Source organism: Equus quagga, chromosome 7 (assembly GCF_021613505.1).
Source record: "Equus quagga isolate Etosha38 chromosome 7, UCLA_HA_Equagga_1.0, whole genome shotgun sequence".
Taxonomy (NCBI): domain Eukaryota; kingdom Metazoa; phylum Chordata; class Mammalia; order Perissodactyla; family Equidae; genus Equus; species Equus quagga.
The window spans coordinates 120,415,695-120,439,592 of NC_060273.1; the positions used below are offsets into that span (position 1 = coordinate 120,415,695).

Consider the following 23,898-nt stretch of genomic DNA (forward strand, 5'->3'; position numbering starts at 1 on the left):
ATTCTATCACTAGATTAAGAAATAAGCTCCTTCTTGAACCTGAGGGCTTCAAGATTTTTTGTCTTTTCAGTTCTAATTTGTGTATCTCAGAACATTTCCACTTAAAACTGTGTTTTAGAAAAATGCCAATGTTTGTGTTTATTGTATCATGATCATTTTGTGTAGAAAGTTAACGTTGGGTGGCACCTTCCACCTCTGAATGGGTACATGCACCATACTGTTTGCTACAAGTTACCTTTTGCTTTGCAGATGCACAAATTATATGTGACAGTGTATTACTGAGAAACCAACACTAAAAATATTAACATTATTTAGACCACATAAACCAAGACGTTTTTTTCCAAACTGTAAATTAAAGAACATGTTGCTAATTGTTTCAAAAGCCATGTTCTTTGCAGCTAGACTTCCTTTAACATTGTAATTTTGTTCATTCAAAATGAGCTCCTTCAAAAATTATTATGGTGAAAATATTTTTAAAGTTTACATCCCAACATGCTCTTATTGAAGACCATTTGGAAACTCCCCTCCCACCCCGAGAATAATGGCTTTGGTTAAAAATAAATAAATAACATGATTAAATTGAAGTCAATGAAATTCCATAATATGGAATATGTATTTGTGTTTCTTTTGGAATATGTTGGACCACTAATAGGAATAAGAGAACCACTCTAAACGTTTGGAAATTTGACTTTTAATTTTAAGTTGGAACAGTTTAGCTTAAAAAATCACTAACATTTAAATAACATTTCAACAAATGTAACTGTTTGGAAACTACAACGGAGACAGCCTCCTGCCTTCTGTCTTGCAAGGATTGATTTGGAAGGCCCTGAGGGAGAAAATATTGGAGTTAGGAGGTAAAACTGAAGCCATTGTGGAAAGGAAGAAGTTACACTCTTCCTGTTATGACAGGAAACGTAGACAAATGTGCTTCCTGAGCATTTGCTCAGCAGGGAATGAAGTCGTCTTTGACCTTTACCTTAGGTACATTTGGGCTTTGTTAAGCTAGTAAACATGTTTTTGCCCCCCAAATATTAATCTCGTTTGTTTGATTCTTTTCAGATTCAAATTATGTATTTTGTATATAGGAAGCGTAGAGAAACAGAGGTATTTCTTTTGTGACTGCATCTACAGACTGGATTTAGAATGTAAATCAGCCGTTTAACAAATCAAGCAGCCCTCAACAGCACATATAAAAAATTAGAGATGTATTGTGCTGTAGTCTTCTCTTTAAAATCCAAAGCTTTCTTAGGCTTAAAAATGGACCGCAATGAAGTCTTTTAAATCCTCATAAGTTTAATAATTGTAGGTCATGCTTCTTCCTTTTCCTTATGTGGACAAATATATCAGAAATCAGCTACCCTAAGTTTTAAAGCACAGACTCTGAGTTTGTTAATAAACAATCAAATTTATCAATATACATTCAATTATGTAGTTGTTATCTAACTCATTGTTTATTGTTTTTCCTTAAAATAGTGTGCAATGCGGAAGATTTAAAGTTTTATTTTAGGGCTCAGGGTGTTGACTTAGGATGAGGATAGAGTTTAAATTCCAGACTCTAAGCCCCTATTTTAATCCTTTTATGTGTTCAGAATTTTAGGAACTACTGCTTGAAAACCCTTTGGAAGTCCTGCTACACTGCAGCGAAACGCGGCTCAATTTGCTTGAGGCTAACGAGGACAATAGTCCTCTTTGCAGCAGAACACACTGCTGTCTCATCCTCGCAAGTTATGCTGGAGGGTTACAAGCACATGGTAGCAGTCTGCTTGAAAGAGTCCCTCACTGCTCTTTAAAGAGCCTTTCATTTACCATGGCAGGCCCCGTCATTGTATAAAGGAGCGCTTGTCTAGAACACAAGTCTGCAGTGGCATGACTTCCTCCCACCGAGAGTAATCACCAAGCCTGAAGCTTGCAAGCCTTCCTAATGACAGACTGAATTAAACAAAATAAAATTGAAGAGGAATACTTTAGAACAGTTGTACCATTACTTACTGTCAGGAACAAGCCAGGGGGAGAAAAAGAGCGTTTAAGAGGGCATTTCCCTTTTTTTCAATTAGAGATTGTCGTTGCAGACTCTTGACTCCATCCCTAACCCTTTAAACACATAGGAAGACCTAGTGGCTCTGGATTAGAGAGTGCATTGTGTCTGTGAACTGTCCATCTTGTCACTCATGAGTGACTCCGTTACCTTAACCGGGAGGAAACTGAGAGATTATCTAGGCTGGGGGCGAGGAGGAGTGGATCTAAAATATTTTCATAGGATGATGGTTGTATTAATCATGACTTTCTTTGGACCAAAAAAATGATAAAACCTCAAAACTGTGAAAATCGAATTGGCTGGTATCTTAGTTCCAAATACATTCTAAAACAAAGAAACTAATATTACTTAATACGTTAAAGAAAAGGGTAAAAATTTCTCCACTCGTTGAGCAGACTCATTAAGTAGTTCAATTAAGATCAGGCTGAAAGTCTTCTGGAACGTGGAAAGAAGTAGTATTGTGGACCCATAGATAAAATTATTGTTGCTTCCCTTGGTAACGCGTCTGAAGTCGTTCCGAGTTAGGCCCCAGTTATTCCCATAGATGTGAGTAGCTGCTGTTCCCAAAGGTCTCGTTGTTTCATTTATTCAGAACTCTTTCCTGTAAGGTACGAGGACTCCCACAGTTAATATGGCAGGAAAGTTCTCCTGAGGTGACTTTATGAATGGAGCCGGAATGGGGAGGGCGAGTAGAGGAGGCCTGCATGTGGCGTGGAGACTCATATTAATGTCCTTTCCGATACACAGTAGTCAGCCTCATTCCCCACCCTGTAGGAAATGATACAGGGCTTGTCCTCTGTTTTTAGAACTTGTTATTTACATGGCCGGTGTGTAAATCAGAGGCCCACCTTTTTATCCTGGCTGTAAACAGACCTGTATTTGCTACCAACCGAAGTGCTTCTCATTTTGTGAAATTTAAACAAACATCCATAAATATAGAACTGATGTGTGCCCAATAGTGCATGCATGTGGTTCTCACCGGCCTTAGTGGGAATGGCTGGAGGTCTGAGGAGAGAGTTGGCTACAGAGGCCACACAAAAGGAGCTTTGGTTTATTGTCAGAACCTAGAAACCGACTTCTTCTCAGCTTTGTATCATTAGAATTATTTTTTTACTTTAACCTAGAAAACTGTCCTTACGTTAATTAATGTGTTATCCACTACTCTGCTTGTACTCATCAGAGTTGCTGACAGACCCTGCTGTACCTGTATACTGCTCATTCAATGCTTGACGGGTCTGTGCTGTGCGGACAGCAGTCCCTGAAGTGCACAGTTATCCAAAAAGGGAAGGAACACTGACTAATGGAAAGAAGGATGAATTTTGCGTGAAGAGGATGAACTATTTCCAGTTCATCCAGGGACTAGTTTTGTAACCTTGGATAGGGCAGTTAATATCTTTGTTTACAGTGTCGTCTGAGAAATGGGGATGATAAAGTGTGCCAAATAATAAACTTCAAAGAGATACTGTCAAATATAGTGAGATAACTTATTGTAAAGTCCTTGAACTTCTAAGAAAAAAGTTATCAAATAAAGTCAACACTCTTATCTAAAAACAATTATGAGAAATATGCTCCAGTTTCACCAACAACCCAACACAAAAAATTTGACACTGTCCAATTTTTCTCCAATTCAGTTTTACCAAATGTCTGTTTTTACTGTAAGTTAACATGAATAAAAAGAAAAATAACTATGTGAAATTTTCTTCTCTCAATGGTAAACTTGTTATTAACATCATTTGAGTATGCATGGAAATTTATTTTTAGCTATTCATTTTGGATTGCCAAAAAATGCACAGTTTCTCCATCCATCTATCCATTCATTCATCCAGCAAATATTTAGCCAAGTATTGTTCTGGGATTTTAGATTGCAGGGATGGATAGGAGATGTTCTGGGCTCTCAAGGAAAGCTTGAGGTCTAGTTGAGAGAGAAACTCTAATCTAGACATAATAATGGTAACACAAGTTGGCAGGTCATGGGAGAGCAGTATTTTACGGTATGTAACAAGGAGTGACTGAGCCTGTCGCATCAGAGAAAAGATACTGTCTCCCTCGAGTAGTGTTTCACAGTCAACAAGTCACTTACATTTTATTATGTCCCTTAGTTTAACTCTCATACAATTCTATAAGATGCCTATTATTACTTCCATTTTATAAGTGAAGAAACTAGGGTTCAGGAAAGTTAAAATAATTTACCCAGGGGCACACAGCTCATCAATGACAGAACTCAGACTCGATTTTCAAGTCCCATGTTTTTGCTTCTATGCCACACTGCCCTAGTAATGATGTATATACTGCTTCTTTAAAAATATTTTAATAATGTGAATTTCCTATTTTATCAATCAGGATAATTATTTTTCTGTGCATTTCCAGCACTGAACATAATTTAATATTGTCTACTTACATTCTTTACAGTCTTTTGTATCTCTTCTAACTACAAAAAGAAAGTGACCCATTTTATTTCTTGGAATATGGAAATTAGAGGTGATTACGATACTATATTGATGAAATTGAGTAACCAAAACATTCTATAGAAGATATTCTATAGAATGACACTGCAGAAGTGGGTTCTTTTGACTGTATTACCATTTAATCTTCTCCTTCACCTAAAAGTGTGTGCTACCTAGACATAGAATCCGAACATCTAAAATCTGGAATAAATGTCTTAAAGGCCTCTATCCAACTTCCTGCTTAATTCAGGAATACCTTCTACACCTCCCTTGATGCACAGCTCTCTTCGAACTTGTTCAGAATGAACTGCTTCCTACTTCATAAGACTAGGTCCACTCTTGGACACTTCTCATCACTAGGTTTCCTCCTATTTTGAACCTGTGATTCTCAACAAGCCTTTCTAATTCTGCTCTACAGAACAAAATACAGTAACTCATCTGCCTCGTCACAAGGCCAGATCTTGGCAAGTGTTTGGTATTTCACTTTTAACTCTACTCTCTGGGTTAAACATTCCAGATTCCCTCAATGCTTTCTCATGCAAAGTTGTTCTTAGATCCTACCTCAACCTGTTTGCCATCCTATAGATGCTCTAATTTTGTCAGTGGCTTCTTAAGATGTAATTCTCAGAACTGAATACGGTACCAAAGATAGTTAGTGCTGACTAACAAAAAGATCATTAGGATAGTTAATTCCCTCCATGGAACACTATAACTTTAGATTCTTTTTCCAAAATCAGCTATCACATTAATTTTCCTCCAACCTGAGCTTGTGTAACTTTTAAAAAATACTAACAAAGACTTTAAAATTACCTCTGCTTCATCTTGTTGTTTGTGACCCAGCTTTCTAGTCTGTAGAGGGAGCTGTGCAAAGAGAATCTGCCATCTTTTGGGTTATCACTCAGAGTTATGTTATATGCAGATCTGAGAAGCATGCTTTATACATCTTCATCTAAACCAATGATAAAAATGTTCCCTGGGACAGGAAAGTTACTGAATTCTGTGGTCCCTTACTAGAGACCTTCCCTTAAACTTAACACTGATCAATTAATTCATATTGAAATCATCTAAATTACTACCAGCCAGTCTCAAATCTATAATACCGTGATGAGGATTTCATCAAGTACTTTGCCAAATACGTGTTCTTTGAAAATCTGAACTCCTTAGAAAGTTCCATAAATTTTTGCTCAACGAATGCACTCATCTTGGACTCTTAGCTTTTCTGCCTTTATCTCTGTATCCTGTGATTGTAAAATTAAATTTTATCTTTAGACTTTTCCATCCTTCATGATGAGTCATCCGGGTAAGGAATAAAGACTTTTCTCTGAACTTCACAAAATATTTTTTTCTTGAAGACTAAAGCATATGTGCACATACATTGATCTCCACATAGTCTCTAGCTCTCTAGCTTTTCTCTTACAGATTTCAAGACGTATCATTACTTTCTCTCAAGATTCCTGTCACTAACATGTTAAATGTATATATATATTTCAAAAAATCTCTTATTTTTGAGAGATTAAATTGTCAAAAAGCAAGGAAAAAATAGTATCTACTTTTAGCAGGAAATTATATTGAGACATTCAGACTTTAAAATAGAGTATTTCCATTTCATAATTGACTCGTTCAGCAAATGTTCATTCAGTGTCCACTGGTCTGAGTCTGTGTGAGGCCTGAGGTGGGGTCTTCTGGGAACTCAAAGCCAGCAGGAGAGGCAGACTTATAAACAGCCAACTTTGTAATATTAGAATAAGTCTCATAATAAAGACTTGTAAAAGTTCTAGAGGACGACAACGAGGGAGGAATGAGTTTTATCTGAATGTGACAATGAAAGCTTCATAGAAGAAGTTGGCATTTTAACTAAGCCTTGCAGCACGATGGGAGCCTGCCAGCGGCCAGATGGAAAGGGGGGAGGGACGTAATGCCACAGTCAGCTTTCACTGAGTACTAGATAAGAAATAACCAGTATGATAGGTTTCATTCCATCCTCATCTTGATTGGGTTAACATCTACTGTTATTTTTCTTGCTCAGTCTAGAGAAAAAGTTGGTCAAGAAACAAAAACTGAGTTCACCCAAGTCTAAATAAAAGTACAATTTCAGATCATTACACATGACTAAAAATACAATGCTATTAGCCAAGTAATGCATTTTGTTTCACATAAAGAAAATTCCTTTTAAGCATTAAAGAATTAAATGATTATTTTTTCTCCAGCCATGAGGAAGAGAGATGAACAAGGGAGATATATATGTAGCAGAAGCTGCAGGACCTAGCACAAATGACTGACTTGTAGAATGCTCAATAAATATTGCTTAGCGTGATGTTTGGCATGTAGAAAATTCTCAGTAAAAATTGCTTGAACTATTTTTATGTTTCTGTGAATAGATTTTCCTAATTTCTTTGTAACTGAATTGTATGGAGCTGTATTTAATGAATGTTCCTTTTCTCAATTTCAAATTATAATTTCAATTTCCGATTCATACCTAATAAGTTCTAACATAATTGTCAGCCTAAAATATGTGATGCCTGCCTTTATGCTAGGATTTAAAACTCAGGGTTACTGTAAAACTGAAACATCTTAATACAACATCATCATTACATTTTGGGCTATTTAAAGATTCAAGAGGTAAAGAAAAGAACATAAAATGGTCAATGTTGACAAAGTAATTTTGTTTTCCATGCATAAATCACATATTAGTCTCTTTAATTCTGAAAACGAAACGTCAAATGATGGTGCCCACTTAAATAATATGGGCTTTATTCTCTTCTCGGTGCATCCTGATTGATGTAAACACTGGAAAAGAGCATCTCTTTGCCTAACTACCATGAAAACAGTTTGCCATCTCACCTAAGGTTCAAAATATATTATTGAAATAGAAATATGGACTTGTCCCCATTACAAACTATTGTCAAGTTAGGAAAAATGTAATCATTACATTATTATATTTAAGTATAAAAGCTCTGAATTGCAATCTTTGTCATTGAGTGGCATATTTTAAATGAAGAGTAATATCCCAGGTCTCTTTAGAAAGCTTAATGCTTAAAAACAATTTTATCTAACTATGAACAATGAGAAAAAGCACTATAAAATACATTTTGAATATGCGATGAAGAATATGAACATAATACAGAATTAAATTTAGAGCAATTAAGAGTAGATTTTGAGGATATTTTCTTAAATGCTTTAATATAGTCATCACCATTTCAGTTTGCGGTTTTAATGAAAAGAAGCTATATGCACTGACTTTTTTGACAGGTATTATTAAATAAGTATGCATTATCCAGCAGCCTATTCGGTGACACAAAAGTTGAGGAGTAGCTAAAAGTAAACACAAATAGTGGTTTTAATGATATTTCTGTGCTAATGTGTTCTTTGATGGTGAGTGTTGTAACGTGCTAAATTCTGAGGTTTGAGTACAACAGAAACCATACTGTATTGAGACATTCCACCTACAGTTTGTGGTCATGAAAGTCTGATTAAAAGTGGTTTTAGATGTATGAAAGTATTTTGGGTCAGTGCCTTCTGTATTGAACATACTCGGTAGTCTGTTTCTCTAAATAAAATACCAATGTGCAGGTATATTTGAAATTGCATCTAAAAGAAATATTAAATGAGATTTTGTATAAATCTATGTAATTAATGATCATGCTTCTTTATCCATTCCAAAAGAATAGTCTTTATTTAGCTCATCCTTAGTACCCTTCATGACTCATCTGAATGAACCAGAATAAAAAATATTCTAAACTAGTATGATAATCAGATATGAAAATAAAACACTAGCTATATTTTATTAGAAACACCTTAGTAAGACAATCAATAAACGTGAAACAGATAGTGAGACGTTGGCAATTATTATAAAGAAAAATTGTCCAAGTTGAAATGTAAATAACATAGCTGAGTAGATATTGACTAGCTGATGTGGACTAGTAAATACCTAAATGCTATATTTTCCAAAGAGTGATCAGTGGAGATTCCATAGTTTAGCTTTTTCTTTCTATCAGTAAGATCCTCAAATAGCCTTAATCAGTAGACTCTTCAAGCCACCAAGACAGACATATCTTGTAAGCTCTTCTTTTCCTGTAAATCAACTCAGAAAGGGATAGGAATTAGGATTTATTGATTTATGAAGCTTTTACTATCAGCATAATGCTTGATCCTGTAATACATTACTTTATATAATCCTCATGGCAACCCTAAGAGAAGGTGATTTCTCCATTTTATAGATGCAACATCAAACTCGGAGAAAAATAACACCTGAAGAACTTAAGTGAATTTCTCATGCCTGGTGAATAGCAGATTCGGCATTCAAACCCAGGGTCCTCTGAATCCCAGCGCCATATTCTTCCCTTTCTACCATGCTGCCTTCACTGCAAATGTGACCAAACTATATGATTATTATTAAGTGGAAAGTTCTCTCTTAAAAATTCTATTTATGAATTGCTAAAAAAATCATGGGAGGAGCTCTCACATAATTTTATTTAACATGCATCAATTCGATACCTTTTAAAACTTCGCGTAATGGTTTGCCCTATTTAGCTTTTTCTACTGGAAATCTTTCCCGTGAGCCCATATGCGTCTGCTGTTCTAGGCACTAGGGCTACAACAGCGAGCAAAAGAGCAATGGCACACGCCCTTGTGCGATGTGCACGGTAGTGGAAGAGACAGACGTTAAACAAACGACCACACAAAAACATAGAAATTATAAAATGCGATAAGTGCTGTTAAGGAAAAATAAAGAGTGATAGGTAAAGCAGTCAGTATTAACAGAAGTGTGGAGGAGCGAGGAGACTGAGAAGCCAAGTTTTCTGTCTTCCAGTCCGCAGTCCCTGTCAACACATTTATTTAGATGTGTAGGACAGGGGCATTCAGAGTTCACTCTGAGGCATCTAGTTTGGGCCACTGAGTTTATGATGAGATGGGGAATCCAGGATGGGGAGCAGGTTCGAGGACGAAGATGAGTTTGAGCTTTGGGGGTCTGCGATGCCTAGGACTGTCAGGTGGACAGAGGACTGGAAGGCATCCATTGGGTGTCTGGAGACGAAGAGGAAGACAGGAGTGGGAAGCTAGATTTAGGAATTACACACCAATAGGTAGTAGATAAAACTGAGCTGCCCTCTGCAAGATGGGTGGGATTTGAAGGTGAGGGAAGAAAAATGTAAATAGTCCCCTTTGAAAATAATAACTAAATCAAGTTAGTCAGCATTTCCCAGAGTCAATGCCTCAAAAATCTAGTTCTAAAGAATGATAGTGCTCCTCAAAATAAATAAATAAACAAAGAAGCAAACGTTCTGTCAGCAATAGGTTTGGGAAGTGGGTTAAGCAAAGTTTAAAAGGTTTCTCAGCCTTTAATATACCAATGTGCCTCATTTCCCAAATGTATTGAGCCCTTGAACTTTTTCCCTTAAGGACTATTTTACGGAAATGATACTCTACAGAAGATCTGCTGGGATAACAGGACCAAATAAGGGTATATAATTAAGAATGTTCATGGTTTGGGCTAGGCCGACAGGAGTTTAATCAAGAGAGGACTGAAATTGGGAATCATGAAATATATATTTGCATTTGGTAGCATTGGCAGGTAGGAAGAATTCAAAACCAGAGAAAGAGAGCTGTCCTGGACGGCGTGTAGCAGAAAGGCAGTGCGAGAGTGAGGTTCTGAAGATTCGGACGAATTGAAGAGGGAATGACTCCAGACAGCCAGATGATCTAGGGCAGGAAGCTGATAAGGACATGAGTGATAGCGCTGCCCGGGAAACAGACAAGAAAGTGTGAACCTGAGAACCATTTTGAGGGAAGGAATTATGGGACTTGGTAATAGATTAGATTAAAAGAAGAAAAAGGCAAAGATAACAGTTTCTGGCCTTGGAAGAGGAAGAAGTTTACGCAGAAGAATGAAACCAAAACCCTAACGGTATTATGGCTAAAGTACTTCCCAATTCCCTGCTGGATTTCTAGAAAACAGAAGACAACACGGTCTGAAAGCACAGTCATATCCCGTCAAGTGTTTTCAATTAAATGGCATGAGACTAAACAATTTTAAGAATTTTTGAACACAGATCTAAAATGCTACGTTCATAATGTCATGTCCAGTTTTCGAGTGGTCAAAAAATAAGCTCCAAACTTATAATTGAGAAAGATGTTAACCATGTTGAAATTAAGTTTTCTTAAATCTTAAATTGCTCACGGAAACATGAACAGATCTCCGGTCACCTTCATTAAAATGCCCTGTGTTAAATCTGGCATTTACAGTTTCACATTGAACAACAAGCTAGAAATCACACATTTTCAAATTCTAAGCAGAAATTAGTTTTAGATTTATTTGCTTTCTTTCCAAATGTGTTAGTGCCCAAGGGCTCTGACAACCACACACTTTGTTTTACAAAGGAAAAAGAAGACTGTTAAAAAAAAGAAATGCATGAATTTTTTTTCTCTTTAAAAAACCTGCCTGCTGTCTTTTTTCCAGGTGACATTTACGAAGAGGAAATTTGGGTTGATGAAGAAGGCTTATGAGCTGAGCGTGCTGTGTGACTGTGAGATCGCGCTGATCATCTTCAACAGCACCAACAAGCTGTTCCAGTACGCCAGCACTGACATGGACAAGGTGCTGCTCAAGTACACGGAGTACAACGAGCCGCACGAGAGCCGGACGAACTCAGACATCGTGGAGGTGAGAGCGCATGCGTGGTTGGTGAGCCTCAAACAGCAGAGCCCCAGGGTGTTTGGACATTTGACTTCCACACACACACACACGCACACACCTCACACACACACGCACACACCTCACACACGAGCACAACACAACCTTCCTTTTCGTAAGATGTTCATATTCCCATAAGTGCATCCAGGGTTATCACCCCAGCTATTACTCTACCCTCTCTGCCTCAAAATGCAAGTTAGAGTGGTATGATGATAGGGACTCTGTAAATCTCATCCTCACTAGAAATCAGGCACCAGGGTCAAATCATTGGCCTCATCCTTCATGAGTTGTCATTGTCCACTGCCACGTCAAGACATCACAACTGGGAACTGTGACCAGGGGATGGCTCACACATGTTTTAGATGACTTCTGATGTTTTCTTGTAAGTATAGACCTAGTTTCCGAGCATAGTCAAAGAAAAAGATATATACAGTCAAGCATCTCTTAACGACAGGGAGACCTTCTGAGAAATGTGTGGTTAGGCAATTTCATCGTTGTGCGAACATCGTAGAGTGAATTGAAGGGGAACAAAATTTGCCATCCCAAAATCTGTCTCTTTAGCATGAGGATTATTTTAGGCTGATTATTTGTAAGAAACAAAACAATGAAGGTTTTTCTTGTTACTTTCCCTCTTAACTGCCTAAAAGAATTCAGGTTAAAAAACCTGTCTCAGGAAGCAAGCTATTACCTTAGCATAACATGAACTAGGTGGGAGACAAGGAGGAACCTCTTTGTTGGGCTCTCCTCCGTGTTATTCTGTTTCTGTGTGGCCAAACACTTGTTTTTCAAACATTTTCTCCTTTTCACCTACCTTTGAACTGCCTTCCTTCCTTTGAAGTCTCTGACTCTGGCCACCCCCATCATCTCTTTTGTCTTTAGCTGAGGGTGGTATCTAAGGTGAGGGCTTCAGCCATTTTGATGAGTTACTCACTTTTCCTGGGTTTCTCCAGTGTGTACATGTTATTAAACTTTTGTTTGTTTTTCTCCTGTTAATCTGTCTCGTATCAATTTAATTCTTAGATAAGCCAGAAGAACCTAGAGGAGAATTTCCTCCTCCCCTACAGTGCTTACACAAACCTAGATGGTATAGCCTTGCACACTAGGCTATATGGTACCAATCCCACAGGACCACCATCATGTATGTGGTCCATCATTGACTGAAACATCATTATCCAGCACATGATTGTATTTAAAAATGAGCTCATCCCAACCTTACATTTCAGTTCTTCACTTTATGTGTCTTCTTTCTAACTCATTCTTCCTAATGCATTCTTACTGAACAGGTAAAGACAATTATTCTCCTAGAAATGTTTTTCCTCCAAATTATATCACTTAATATAGCAGCAAAAACTGTTAATATACATGAAATCAGAAATCTGATGAAAATGATTTTCTAAATGTTAACTTGGTGTTATATCAAAGTCAGATTTAAAACATGGTTTTATTATGCAAAAAATAAATAAGCATCATGTTAAAACTCAAAAACGTTTTAGATTCATTAGCGTAAGTAACATTACCATACAATTTAAATTCTTCCCACATGTATCCCATTTTAATGCTATTGCCTTATAGTATCCTTCATAATGAATGAATACTAAACCAAAAAGGAAGAGATGTAATGAGGACTGTCCCCATCTATGATTTTCCACACCTGTCTATCGACTCATGGTTTCCTAGATTGTGACTGCTTCCCCAGAATTAAGAGAAAGTTAATAAATATTTGAAAAGTATGTATTCAGAGTCCGTTTGTCAGAGTACAAGTGGTTCTTGCCATTTCTTAGACTGATCCATATTATGAAAAAAATCTAGTGGTAAACCTGATTAAATTAATCTGCCTCTCATGTCGATCTTCCTTTTACCTGTTATAATTGTCTAAGACTACTTCTCATTTCTTTGCTTTTATTTGGAAGTTTTTCAAAAGTATTGATCTGAGAAATCTTTTTTTTTCTTTGCCTAACAAGGCAGAGAAACAAAATGAATGATAAGTAGACCTAACGTGGTATGTTTAAAATACTTTCAGATTTGCATTATTGTGCATCATTTCAGTGTTTCATTGACTGATGATTTTAATTATGTGCTTGCCTTGATCTTAAAATTTAAAATCATTTATAAAACTTACTACTGTGTATTTAGGATAGTACTTTAGTCATGGACACATACGAATGTGAAAATACGTATAGAAACATGTATATGGGCAGAACTAGTTGGTTGTCAAATCTCATAGGTGCTTCCGTGTGTGTGTATGTGTCTGTGTGTGTGTTTGTGCACACTCATACACATTTAACATACGTTCCAAACACAAAGCAGCTCTTTACTCAAAACGCTATCTCATTACCGAAAGCATTACAACAAACATTTCACGCTAACAAAAGGATTTGAGTTGGAATTTGTCATTAGGCTTGAACTGCTCCGGTCCTTAACACAACGTGAAATGCAGTAGAACCATATTAAACTAATTGAAAATTTGTTGGCTTTTAAAATCTGCTTTCTGAAAGGAGGTTTAAAATCTAGAAAATTCATCTACTGAGGGCTTTGCTCAGGGATATCCTATGCAACTTAAAGGCAACTTAAAACTTCACGTCCTGTAAAGACCTTCATATTCTTGGACCAGTGGGTATCGGAGCGAGACTTCAGTACAGGCCATGAGACGAGCACTGGGTTGAAAGTCAGAGGGCTTGATTTGGACCCTTGTCTTGTACGATCTTACGATGTGACAAGTTAGCTACTTCTCTGGCTGAAGTTTTCCCATCTCAAAAATAAAGGCATTAAATTTGAAAGTCCTTCACAACATAATTTTTTAAAAAGCAATCCTTTCAAAAGAGAGTGAAGCAGCAGCTCCATTATCTTGCATTTAACGTCAAGAGATTAAAGCTCTGACTCTCAAAAAAGCATTCAGAGGTTCCTGGGCCGAATCTAAAGATTCCGTGGCTTGATTCTTTGGATGAAAATAACATATTGTAAGTCTACCACATTGTGGGTCTGCCCTGCTCAATTACCTAAATCACACGTTCTTCACCTACTTGGCTTTTCCACACTTTAGTAATAACAGACATGATGGAGAAAGAAGTAAAATGGGATCCCTAAGCTTGATAAAATTTATAGCACCCCCACATGGAGTCTTCTTCAAAGTGCCGTTCATCGCTGTCAGTATGCTTGAGATTCTTGGTGGAGAAGAGGGCATCTGACTGGGATGCTGCATTTATAACAACCGTCCCAATAATTCCTATACCCACTAAGTTTGAAAACCTCTGTAGCACTAAGACATAAAGTGTGTTAAAGGCTAAGAACCCGTGCTAGATCAGAGACTTGAGGAATCCCTTCTCAGAATATCCGGATATGGCACAAAGTTGAGAGTTAAGGTAGTTTACTACCCTTGGGTAAAATTTTAGATCCTATTTATTTTAATTTAATGGAATACATTTAACTGAGCAAGTTTAATGAGGAGCATAATATGTTTCATGAAGGGTCATTAGTTTTATATTTCCCATTTGGACCATTACCCCTCTCCCTTAACCCTCTGCAAATGGTTTACTCACAAGAAAAAAAAAATGGGTGGGGAGAGACATAATATGATTCCGAGCATTTAGACTGAAATACAAATTTCTGGGTCATACCAGAGTAGTATTACAGGGTCATAGGAAATTGTGTAGCGCGTGGGTGTTGAAAAAGATTCCTTCTTTTAGAAAAAAAGCGCCGCGTAATTATCATGTCTTTGCTTGATAATTAGCACTACTGTTACAGTTGGCACAAAGACTTACAAAGACTTAACAGACAGACGGAGAGAGGTTTTTTTATTATTATATTGTAATGCAGCTTGAATATCTGTTTAGATACAATATATAAATATGCCAGATTTAGTAAATGTGTTAAATTTTTAATCCATTGATATTTTTAAAAAAACAAAAACAGTTACTGTATTAAAGGCATTTCCTTTGAAGAAAGTCCATTTTATTTAACTCTGTGACTAGTATGCTTGATATTTATCCAAAATGCTAGCTTGCGAGGCTGTTGAAAATCAATAGGGATTCTGATGGTATTAAGGAACAACCCCCTTCATCCATTCCAACTGTCTAGGTCCACTCCTGGTTCTCTTAGCTGCCTTCCTACCCTCACTGTCGATGCTCAGCTCCATCCTGGAATAAGATGTGGTGTTGAGCACTTCAGGATGACCTGCAGAACGCAGGTCCCACAGGCCATGCTTCCAGGCCATTCCTTCACTTAGCAATGATTGAGCAAGCACTGGCTGATGCTCTGCACTGTGCAAGGGGTTCTGAAAGAGCAGAAGGCAGGTATTCCTATTAAGATTGTAAAACATATATAAAAATCAGCTTGGGAGCAATGGGAGGGCAAAGGAACAATAACCTCATTAATGTAGTACAAGCCAGTGAAAGGAAGGCAGAAGCGAAACAGTTTAACGAAACTTTCATTCAGACAGGTCGTTGATCACCAGATCATTCCAGGTGATCCCTGGAGTGACAGAAGTCCAGACAGGTTACCTCCCCAACCAGTACATGTTTTCTAACCACAACACCCATATGGGAGTGTCACTTAGCATCCTGCCAGGAGGGAACCTCTCACTGCTCAGTGACTCAGTGATTCTATTGAGCTGCTCATCCAGTCTGGGCCAGGTGTCGAGTGACTAAGTGTGGGGGGGAGTAAAACCCAAGACCCTCTGCTGCTGCCTTGGAAGTCAAAGATGGCTGTAACTCCTGCAGAAGAAACCTTTGACTCACAACTGTCTCAGAGGAGGATTACTGGCGTTTTTTTTCAGATGCAAGAATGAGCAAGAAGAGTGAGTGTGTGTGTGTGTGTGTGTGTGTGTGTGTGAGATAGAGAGAGAGACAGAGAAAGGGAGAGAGGGAGAGGAAAGAGAGAGGAAGTGGGGAGTGAGAGGTGATATTTACATGAAATTTTATTTTCTGTCACCTGAATCCCATTTGGATTTAAAGAATTCTAAAAACAGTTGTTCCAGCAAAATGTTTCCTTGCACAGTAATAACAAGCCCTGAATTGGGACTGGAAAGGCATTAAAATGCTGATAAACTTTATTTCTTCACAGTGCTGCTGGAGGTTATCAATACGCTAACTACCTTTACATCTTTTGGTGAAAATTGACAAGTTCAATTTTTGTTGAAAAGCAAATGCAGCAAATAGTGGTATCAGACTTCCTTATATACACAGTATCACAAAATTTGGGAATAGATTTAAGATATGAAAATGTGTCTGTTTTACTTGAGCTTTCATTCTATCCAAACCAGTTAAATAGGTTCCAATGTTATATTTATAAAAATATATAAAATTATTTTTATGCATGCTCTATAGATGTATATTACGCACAGATACTTTTCCTAAAAGGACAAGTAGCTTCACATATTTGTTTGGTCATTTGTTGAATTTCCATTCTTTCATGCATTCACTGACCCAGGACTGGCTGAATTCCTACCATGTGCTCCAGGCCATGGAATGCCTGGAGATAGGAACATAAACACGGCCCCTCAAGGACTGTTGGTTCTTCAGATTGCTCACAAGGCCATGCATGATCTGGCCCTTGTGTTTCTCTTTCTCTCCAGCCTCACCTTTTGCTGTTCCCCTCCACTCAACCTCCCCCCACCACTCCTGTCCTCTACTCAAGCCACCTAGACACATTTATATCGCTCAGTGTCTCCGAACCCTGTTTGTTTTGTCTTCAACATTCCTTACTAGGTCTTTGCTTGACTTTTACTTATTCTTCATTCAAATCAGGTTCCAATTTATACTTTCGGAAAGCCATTCTTGAACTGCCCCGAAACTTGTGTTAGGTGCTTTTCTTATGTTACGGTCATAACATGTTCTGTTTCCCCCATCAAAGTACTGTAGAAGCTGCTGTCCAATTGCCTGTTCCACCCCAGGCTTCAAACTCCCAGAGGGCAGCGAGTGTGCACACTTTGTTTACCATCATCTCTCCAGGGCTTAATGTGTGCCCTAGAGAGTATTAGGGCCTCAAAATATATTTGCAGAATAAATAAACAGGGGGAGAGAGTTATAACAGCCTGTATCCAAGTGATCATCACATAGCATAAAGTTACTCAAAGTATGAAAAATGTTTTTATTACTCCAATGAAACATTTCATTAAAATTTGGTAAATTTCATCAAAGCACTGTCAAAAAACTAAAGTAATCCAGCTCTGTGCTGTCCAGTACAGTAAGCAGTAGCCAAACCTGGCTATTCACATTTAAATGAGTTAAAATTAGATAAAATGTCCAGTGCATTTCGTCAGTTGCAGGAGCCACGTCGTGTGGCTTGTGGCTACATGATGGGACAAAGAAGATGCAGAATGCGTTGATCATCACAGAAAGTTCTAGGGGACAGTGCTGATCTAGACTGAAATGTGAAAAGGGAGGTGTTTAAACTAATGGTGCTCTCAACTTAACACCGAGATGAATTCTTCACTAGAAAATTTGAGGAGTGCAGTTTGGAACTGAAGAACTGTGTAGCCTTCAGATTTTAAAATCCTGAGCATAAATATTTCTTCTGAGAGACACCGCTCTGGAAGTAAACACTCACCATTAAACTAAAAGCACATTTTGCCCCTAAACCAATAACCACAGAGTAAATCAATAAACTTACTACCTGGTCAGAAAGCACTTGCAAGTCGTTCAGGCTGACAGGGAGGACTACCCACACGAGGTAGGTGATGTGTGTGTTTTTTTTTAATTTAAAGCTTGTGAACGGAAAGATGGTAGGTCTCTCTTGTTACTATTTTAAATTTACTTGAAACAACATGGGCCAGTGTTTAACTTTATAATTAGTAAATTAATGTCCTCAAAAAAGCAGTCTTTTTCTTTATGAAGGAACTTAGAGAAATAATATTTCTCAGGCACATTAAAAATCCTTCTTGGGCCAGCCCAGTGGCACAGCAGTTAAGTTCGCACGTTCGACTTTGGTGGCCCGGGGTTTGCCGGTTCGGATCCCGAGTGCAGACATGGCACCACTTGTCAAGCCATGCTGTGGCAGGCTTCCCACGTATAAAGCAGAGGAAGATGGGCACGGATGTTAGCTCAGGGCCAGTCTTCCTCAGCAAAAAGAAGAGGATTGGCCACAGATGTTAGCTCAGGGCTAATCTTCCTCAAAAAAATAAAATAAAATAAAATAAATATTTTTTAAAAATCCTTCTTGGAGCCAACCTGGTAGTGTAGTGGTTCTGTTTGTGTGCGCCACTTCAGTGCACTGGGGTTTGCAGGTTAGGATCCCAGATGTGGACCTACACCACTCATCAAGCCATACTGTGGTGGCATCCCACATACAAAATAGAGGAAGATTGGCACAGATATTAGCTCATGGACAATCTTCCTCAAGCAAAAAGAGGAAGACTGGCAACAGATGTTAGCTCAGGGCCAATCTTCCCCATCAAAAAAAAAGAGAGAAAGAAGAAGAATCTTTCTTAGATTACTATAAAATATAATTGAAATAGTTCTTATTGCAAGTAGCTCAGTAACTCTGCTCTGACCTCTGTTAAACCAAGAATATGATTGCTTTTCAATAGATAGTATTGAAAAAGGAAGAAAGGGTTAGTATATACCATAAAGATTTAAACCTCCAATGGTGAGGCTTTCAAGGAAGAGGGGGAAAAAGTGATTTTGGAAAAAACAAAGATTTTTCCATGTTTTTTATAAATTGTAATGTTCATTTTTGTTTAATATGTCTTTAAAAGACTTTTACTACTCCCTGTAAATCATATTTATATTTGTTCCCCAAAGTCTAAAGAAGGAAATGAGTCTAAAAGTGTATTCATGTTTCTCATAACTACCACAATGGATTTTTATAAATCAAATTTGAAGACCTATTCCTTTTTTAAAATAATGCTCTTGCTTAATTTGCATATGTTTTGTAAACATGAAAAGCTGTTTCACATCTCCTTTATTAAGAAAATAATCATTGTTGAACAAACAAAGTGCATGTTAGATTACGTAAGTTACATGCACGAGGCAGTAAAACTGAATTTCCTCTCATCTCTGTTATAGCGCAGCTCTAATGGCTTATAGGCATTAGTATTAACACAGAGTCAACAGAAAATTATTTAATAGTAGTAGGAGCAGAAAAGACGATAGGTTTCAAAATGCAGCCTTTGTCTCAGTACTGTAACTTCTTTATCATTATGAATCATCACCATTTTATCATCATTGTTTTACATGAACCTTCTTGAACTAGAGCCTGTTTGTTTTTTCCCCCAATATCTGAAAGTGAAAGAATATTTAGCCTGTACCATAATCCATAATCATCAATTTTCAATGATATTTGCAGATTTCATGGTATGTGGAACTTGGTGCTTGACAAGATATTTGAACCAAAGGTTGCATTCCAGCCATTGATAGAACCTAAGTAAAAGGAACACTGTTTAGCTTTAACAGGTATCAAATAAGATGTCCAAGTGCAGACCGTTCCTACCTCCTCAGGAGTGGTTACTGAATGTATCATCATGAAATATTCAGAAGTGAAGTTTTAGGAATAATTCCAGAGCCCTGCCTAGAGTCAGAATAAAAGATGATGAGTCTTTTAGTCAAAGGAATGTTTATTATTTCAATTGCCTCACTGCATTTTTTTTAAGTTATTATTATAATCTGTATCTCTTTCCCCAAGGACATAATAATGTTTTATTTATCTCTGTGACTCCAGCCGGTTCAATGTATGACACATTGTACACTTTCAATAAATATTATGTATATATTTACACACATGTGTGTATATATACACATATATGTGTGTCTATATACGTATATTATAAACACACACGTTTATAACATACGTATATATACAAAACAATTTACTGATGATCATTTACAACATAAATAAATTTAAATTTACCAAGTTTTCTTCATTGAAGCCAGATGTATTCTAGTAATATTAAAAGTGAGAATCTTTCAAGTGAACCGGAGATGAATGAAGTTTGTTGCTGGTAAGAAAAAAACAAATAGGCACAGGAGACCACTTGAAATATTGCTTGTAGTGCTGGTGGAAATTAAAAGACTGTGAGACCATGTACGCTGATTCCTGGGGAAGAGAGAAGCAACTTGTTGGTACTTTGGCCGGGATCTGACAAGAAGGATCATTGGGTCTCAGACGAAGTGCCTCTGGCCCGGCCTGAATCCCTGGGGGTCTCGCTGATGTGCTGATTCTGATTCAGTGGGTCTGGGGCGGGGCCCGGGACCCTGTAGTTCTGATGAGCTCCCAGGTGATGCTGTTGCTGCTAGTGTGTGAGCCAAGACTTCCGAGTAGCAAGGATCTAGATTTCCCTTTCTAAACATCTATTTTCTTCAGCGTCCATTTTGAAAGTACGTTTGTTGAACATTTCGTCTTTGTGGTTTTACTGTGGGTTAGAATCATACCATAAAATAGATTTTTAAAACTGATATTTGGTGAAACTAATTCTTGAAAGCAAGTGCTTTTTATTTCTTTGGAAGTACAGTATAAAAGGCCTGCCATTACTCAGTGAGATGAGTGACTCTTTTGTGAGCACTGCATCTCCTGGCCTGGTCCTCTCCCTTGTGAGTGCCCAGCAGCTGGAAGTGGCTGCCTGGAGCGCTCATTAAGGTAGATTCTGAGTCCGAGACCAGACTCGGTGGGCAAATGTGAGGTGATTGGTTAGGGGTGTGCCATGGTGCAGAGAGTAGTGGCAGCTGTGCCTTCCTCCTTATCCTCATGGTCAAAGTAATTCATGGAACATTCTGGGAAAAGACGTAAGACTCCATCATTAAAAGGACTATAATGAGGCAAATGCTGCATATGTATACAACAGATTGGCTAGATTGACTATAGTATTGGAAATCGATCTCATTTTACTAATAGCAATCTGGCATATTATCCAGTCATGTCTCAACGGCATTTAGTGTATTCTGTGTTACCCTGAAATTCAGCCACCTGATGGAAGTTCTGAATAAGGAAAAAAATTCCCTGTCAATTATTTCTAAAGGTCACAGAGTTAATGACTAGCTGGGAGGTTAATTAGATTCTGAAAGCCTCTTCATATCAATTAAATCTCTTATCTTTATGTTTTAGTAAATAAACTCAGTAACTATTTAGAGCTACTGTTTTAGGATAAGAAACACTGTAAACAGTAAACTGTACAGTGGGTTTTGGGGTTTTTTCTCGTATCTAAGAAAACATTGTTACAAAAAAAGTGATATATGAATGAATAACAGTAACTCTTATTCCAGAATTTCTGAATTAGATAATTTATTGTTCAAAATAGCATGCAAATCACTCCTTAGACGTAAACAAATGCCACCACTGCAGCCTCAGGAAAACCATTTCAGAGAGAAGAATGAAGGGCAGAGTTACCCTGAAAACCGGCTACTAAACCAAAATCAATCCCACTGGGTAACTTTTTAGTTCCAGAAACCGAACTCCTTTCAAGGTTACTGTCCACATTTGTAAATAAATGATATGTTTAGCACCTGTGGTCTGACAATTACAAACCCAGTCATATCTCTCAGGGGAATTCTCTTTGGATGATATAACCAGATTTCAGATCAAATGATACAGATCACTAATCAGAGAGGTAGCCACTAGCTACGTGTGGCTATTTAAATTGAAATTAATCAAAATTAAATAAAATTAAAAGTTTAGTTCCTTAGTCTCACTAGCCATATTTCAAGTGCTCAGTAGCCATATGTGACTGGTGGCTCCCATGTTGTTCAGGATAGGTGTAGAAACGTCAGCCCTGCAGAAACCTCCTATTGGACAGCGCTGATGTAGGGGTGAAACTGCGGAATCCAGTGCTCCTGTTCACAGAGGTAACAAGCATCCTGGTTGATGGAGACAACAGAGTAAAGGGCATGTAAACCGGAGAGGATGCACGCGGCCATTTCATTGTTCACTCCTACAGCAGGCGTTTATGGCGTGCCCACTGTGTGTCAGGTCTGTGCCAGGGCAGAGAAACCCATCAGGAAAGCTGAGTCTCTCCATTAGCGTTTACTCCCGGGAACAAGAAATCTGCTAAAGTAAATGTGATTCTGTGGAGAGAGACAAGAGGATGGAGGGAGCACTGAAGCTGGAATTACCCTGAGGAAGAAGAGAAAATGGAGGAAGGGGCAGGAGAGAAGAGTCATAGGGAAGCAGAAACAAGCTAGGTCGATTCTGAACTTTCCAACAGGAAGGCAAAGAGGATACATGCACACAGTTTCTCCTGATTGTCCCAGTTTAGGTATGTGAGGAATTTTGTCTTCATCCAGGCTTCAGGACGGGACTCTCCCTCAATGCGGTGGTTCTGAATGAACTTCATGTGGGGAAAAAGAAAGCTGCAGAGTGATTTTCCTAAAGAATGTTATTGAAGCATTATCATGAGAAGCAACCTTCTAAATTTTACGTGTAGGAAATAGAACTTTAAGAGCCCCACATATTTGGAGAGAAATTAAGTTCTAGTTAGAGCAACATCACACACTAGTCCCCTAACCCGGGGCAAGTTATTTAACCTTCTTGTGCTTCAGGTTCCTCCTCTGAGTTAGTACTGTCCCCCGACGTCACAGGGCTGTCGTGATGATTGCAGGCTGTAAAAGGTGTCAGAGCCAATCGTAAACTGTGAAGTTGTATAACGAGTTTTTATTTTCAACATCAAGGAAAAAAACTGCAGTAATAAAAGCTGTTTAACCAAAGGAGAGAGCAGGAGCAAATTCTTAATTTGGGAATAAGTATATACCATTTTATATCAATAAATATATCATTTCGTAAATAAATATAGCATTCTTCTATAAATAACTATAGCATTTTATATAAATTAAGAAAATCTAACAAAGGCCAGTGGATTGATTTTCTTTTCCACAAGCATTTTTGAATGTTCTCTATGTGCAAGGCATTGTTCTGAGAGTGTGGGCAATGCGACAATGATGATGACACGTCCACTGCCCTCCAGAGCCTGTAGTCCAATGTGGACAAAACGTACACAGGATTTTTTCTTTTGGTCAGCATATGTTGATGAACATGAAGACCATGTGCCAGACCTTGGGCTGGTTACTGATGATGCATCTGTGACTATCCTACCTAGTGGTCTGAACCACAAGACGTAAACAGAGTGCAATGGGATGGCTGAGGCACAAGTCATTAGAACTGTGAGCGCCTGAAAACATCTCACAGTGGATTATAGATGAAAGCATGACTTTGAATGATAAGTAGAAGTTGATAATCTAGGTTAGTCTGCAAGCCATTTATTCCCATTTAAAGTAAAAGCGAGACTAATAAAGGTAATGATCTATGGACATATAAATGCATGCACATAGATACACACACTTATGTGTAGTATGTACATATATATGCAGCAGCCTTTATTTTGGTTTCCCATTGACACTGGATTTTTTAATGTATGCTTTCTCTGTAAATATGTGTTTTTAATTTTTAGAGAAATTCTATAGAATACAAATGTTAGAAAAATGCAGTGAATATAATTGCCTTTAAGTTCCATAAAAGATTCTCTTGTTCTGAGAATGGGAAGGTTAAAGATGTTAAAGTTACATCCCTCATCCTTGTTTTAACCTACAGATGAGGTTTTCTCCCCCGCCCCTCTAAATTCTACAACATGATACATCTGGCTGAGAGGGTGGAAAATTGTTACATGCCTGGGTAACATTCTTATAACCTAATCATTCAACAACTTTTCTTGCAGTTTAATCATTGGAGAATGTTCTTTGTTTTTGTAGTCACTGTTTCACATAGTAACAGCTTGTTGTATTTTGGTCTGTTTGCCAGAGGGTAGGTTTATT

The 23,898-nt window shown here is 37.8% G+C and overlaps 1 protein-coding gene across 10 annotated transcripts in view; it reads left to right on the top strand.

The window, feature by feature from the left end:
* Positions 1 to 23,898, top strand: part of MEF2C (myocyte enhancer factor 2C) — a 166,587-nt gene that overhangs the window by 79,669 nt on the left and 63,020 nt on the right. For all 10 annotated transcript variants that reach the window (XM_046666978.1, XM_046666979.1, XM_046666983.1 and 7 more), the window contains one exon: positions 10,937 to 11,140. In XM_046666978.1, coding sequence (XP_046522934.1) covers positions 10,937 to 11,140 — 204 coding nt within the window. The remainder of the gene's footprint in view (positions 1 to 10,936; positions 11,141 to 23,898) is intronic.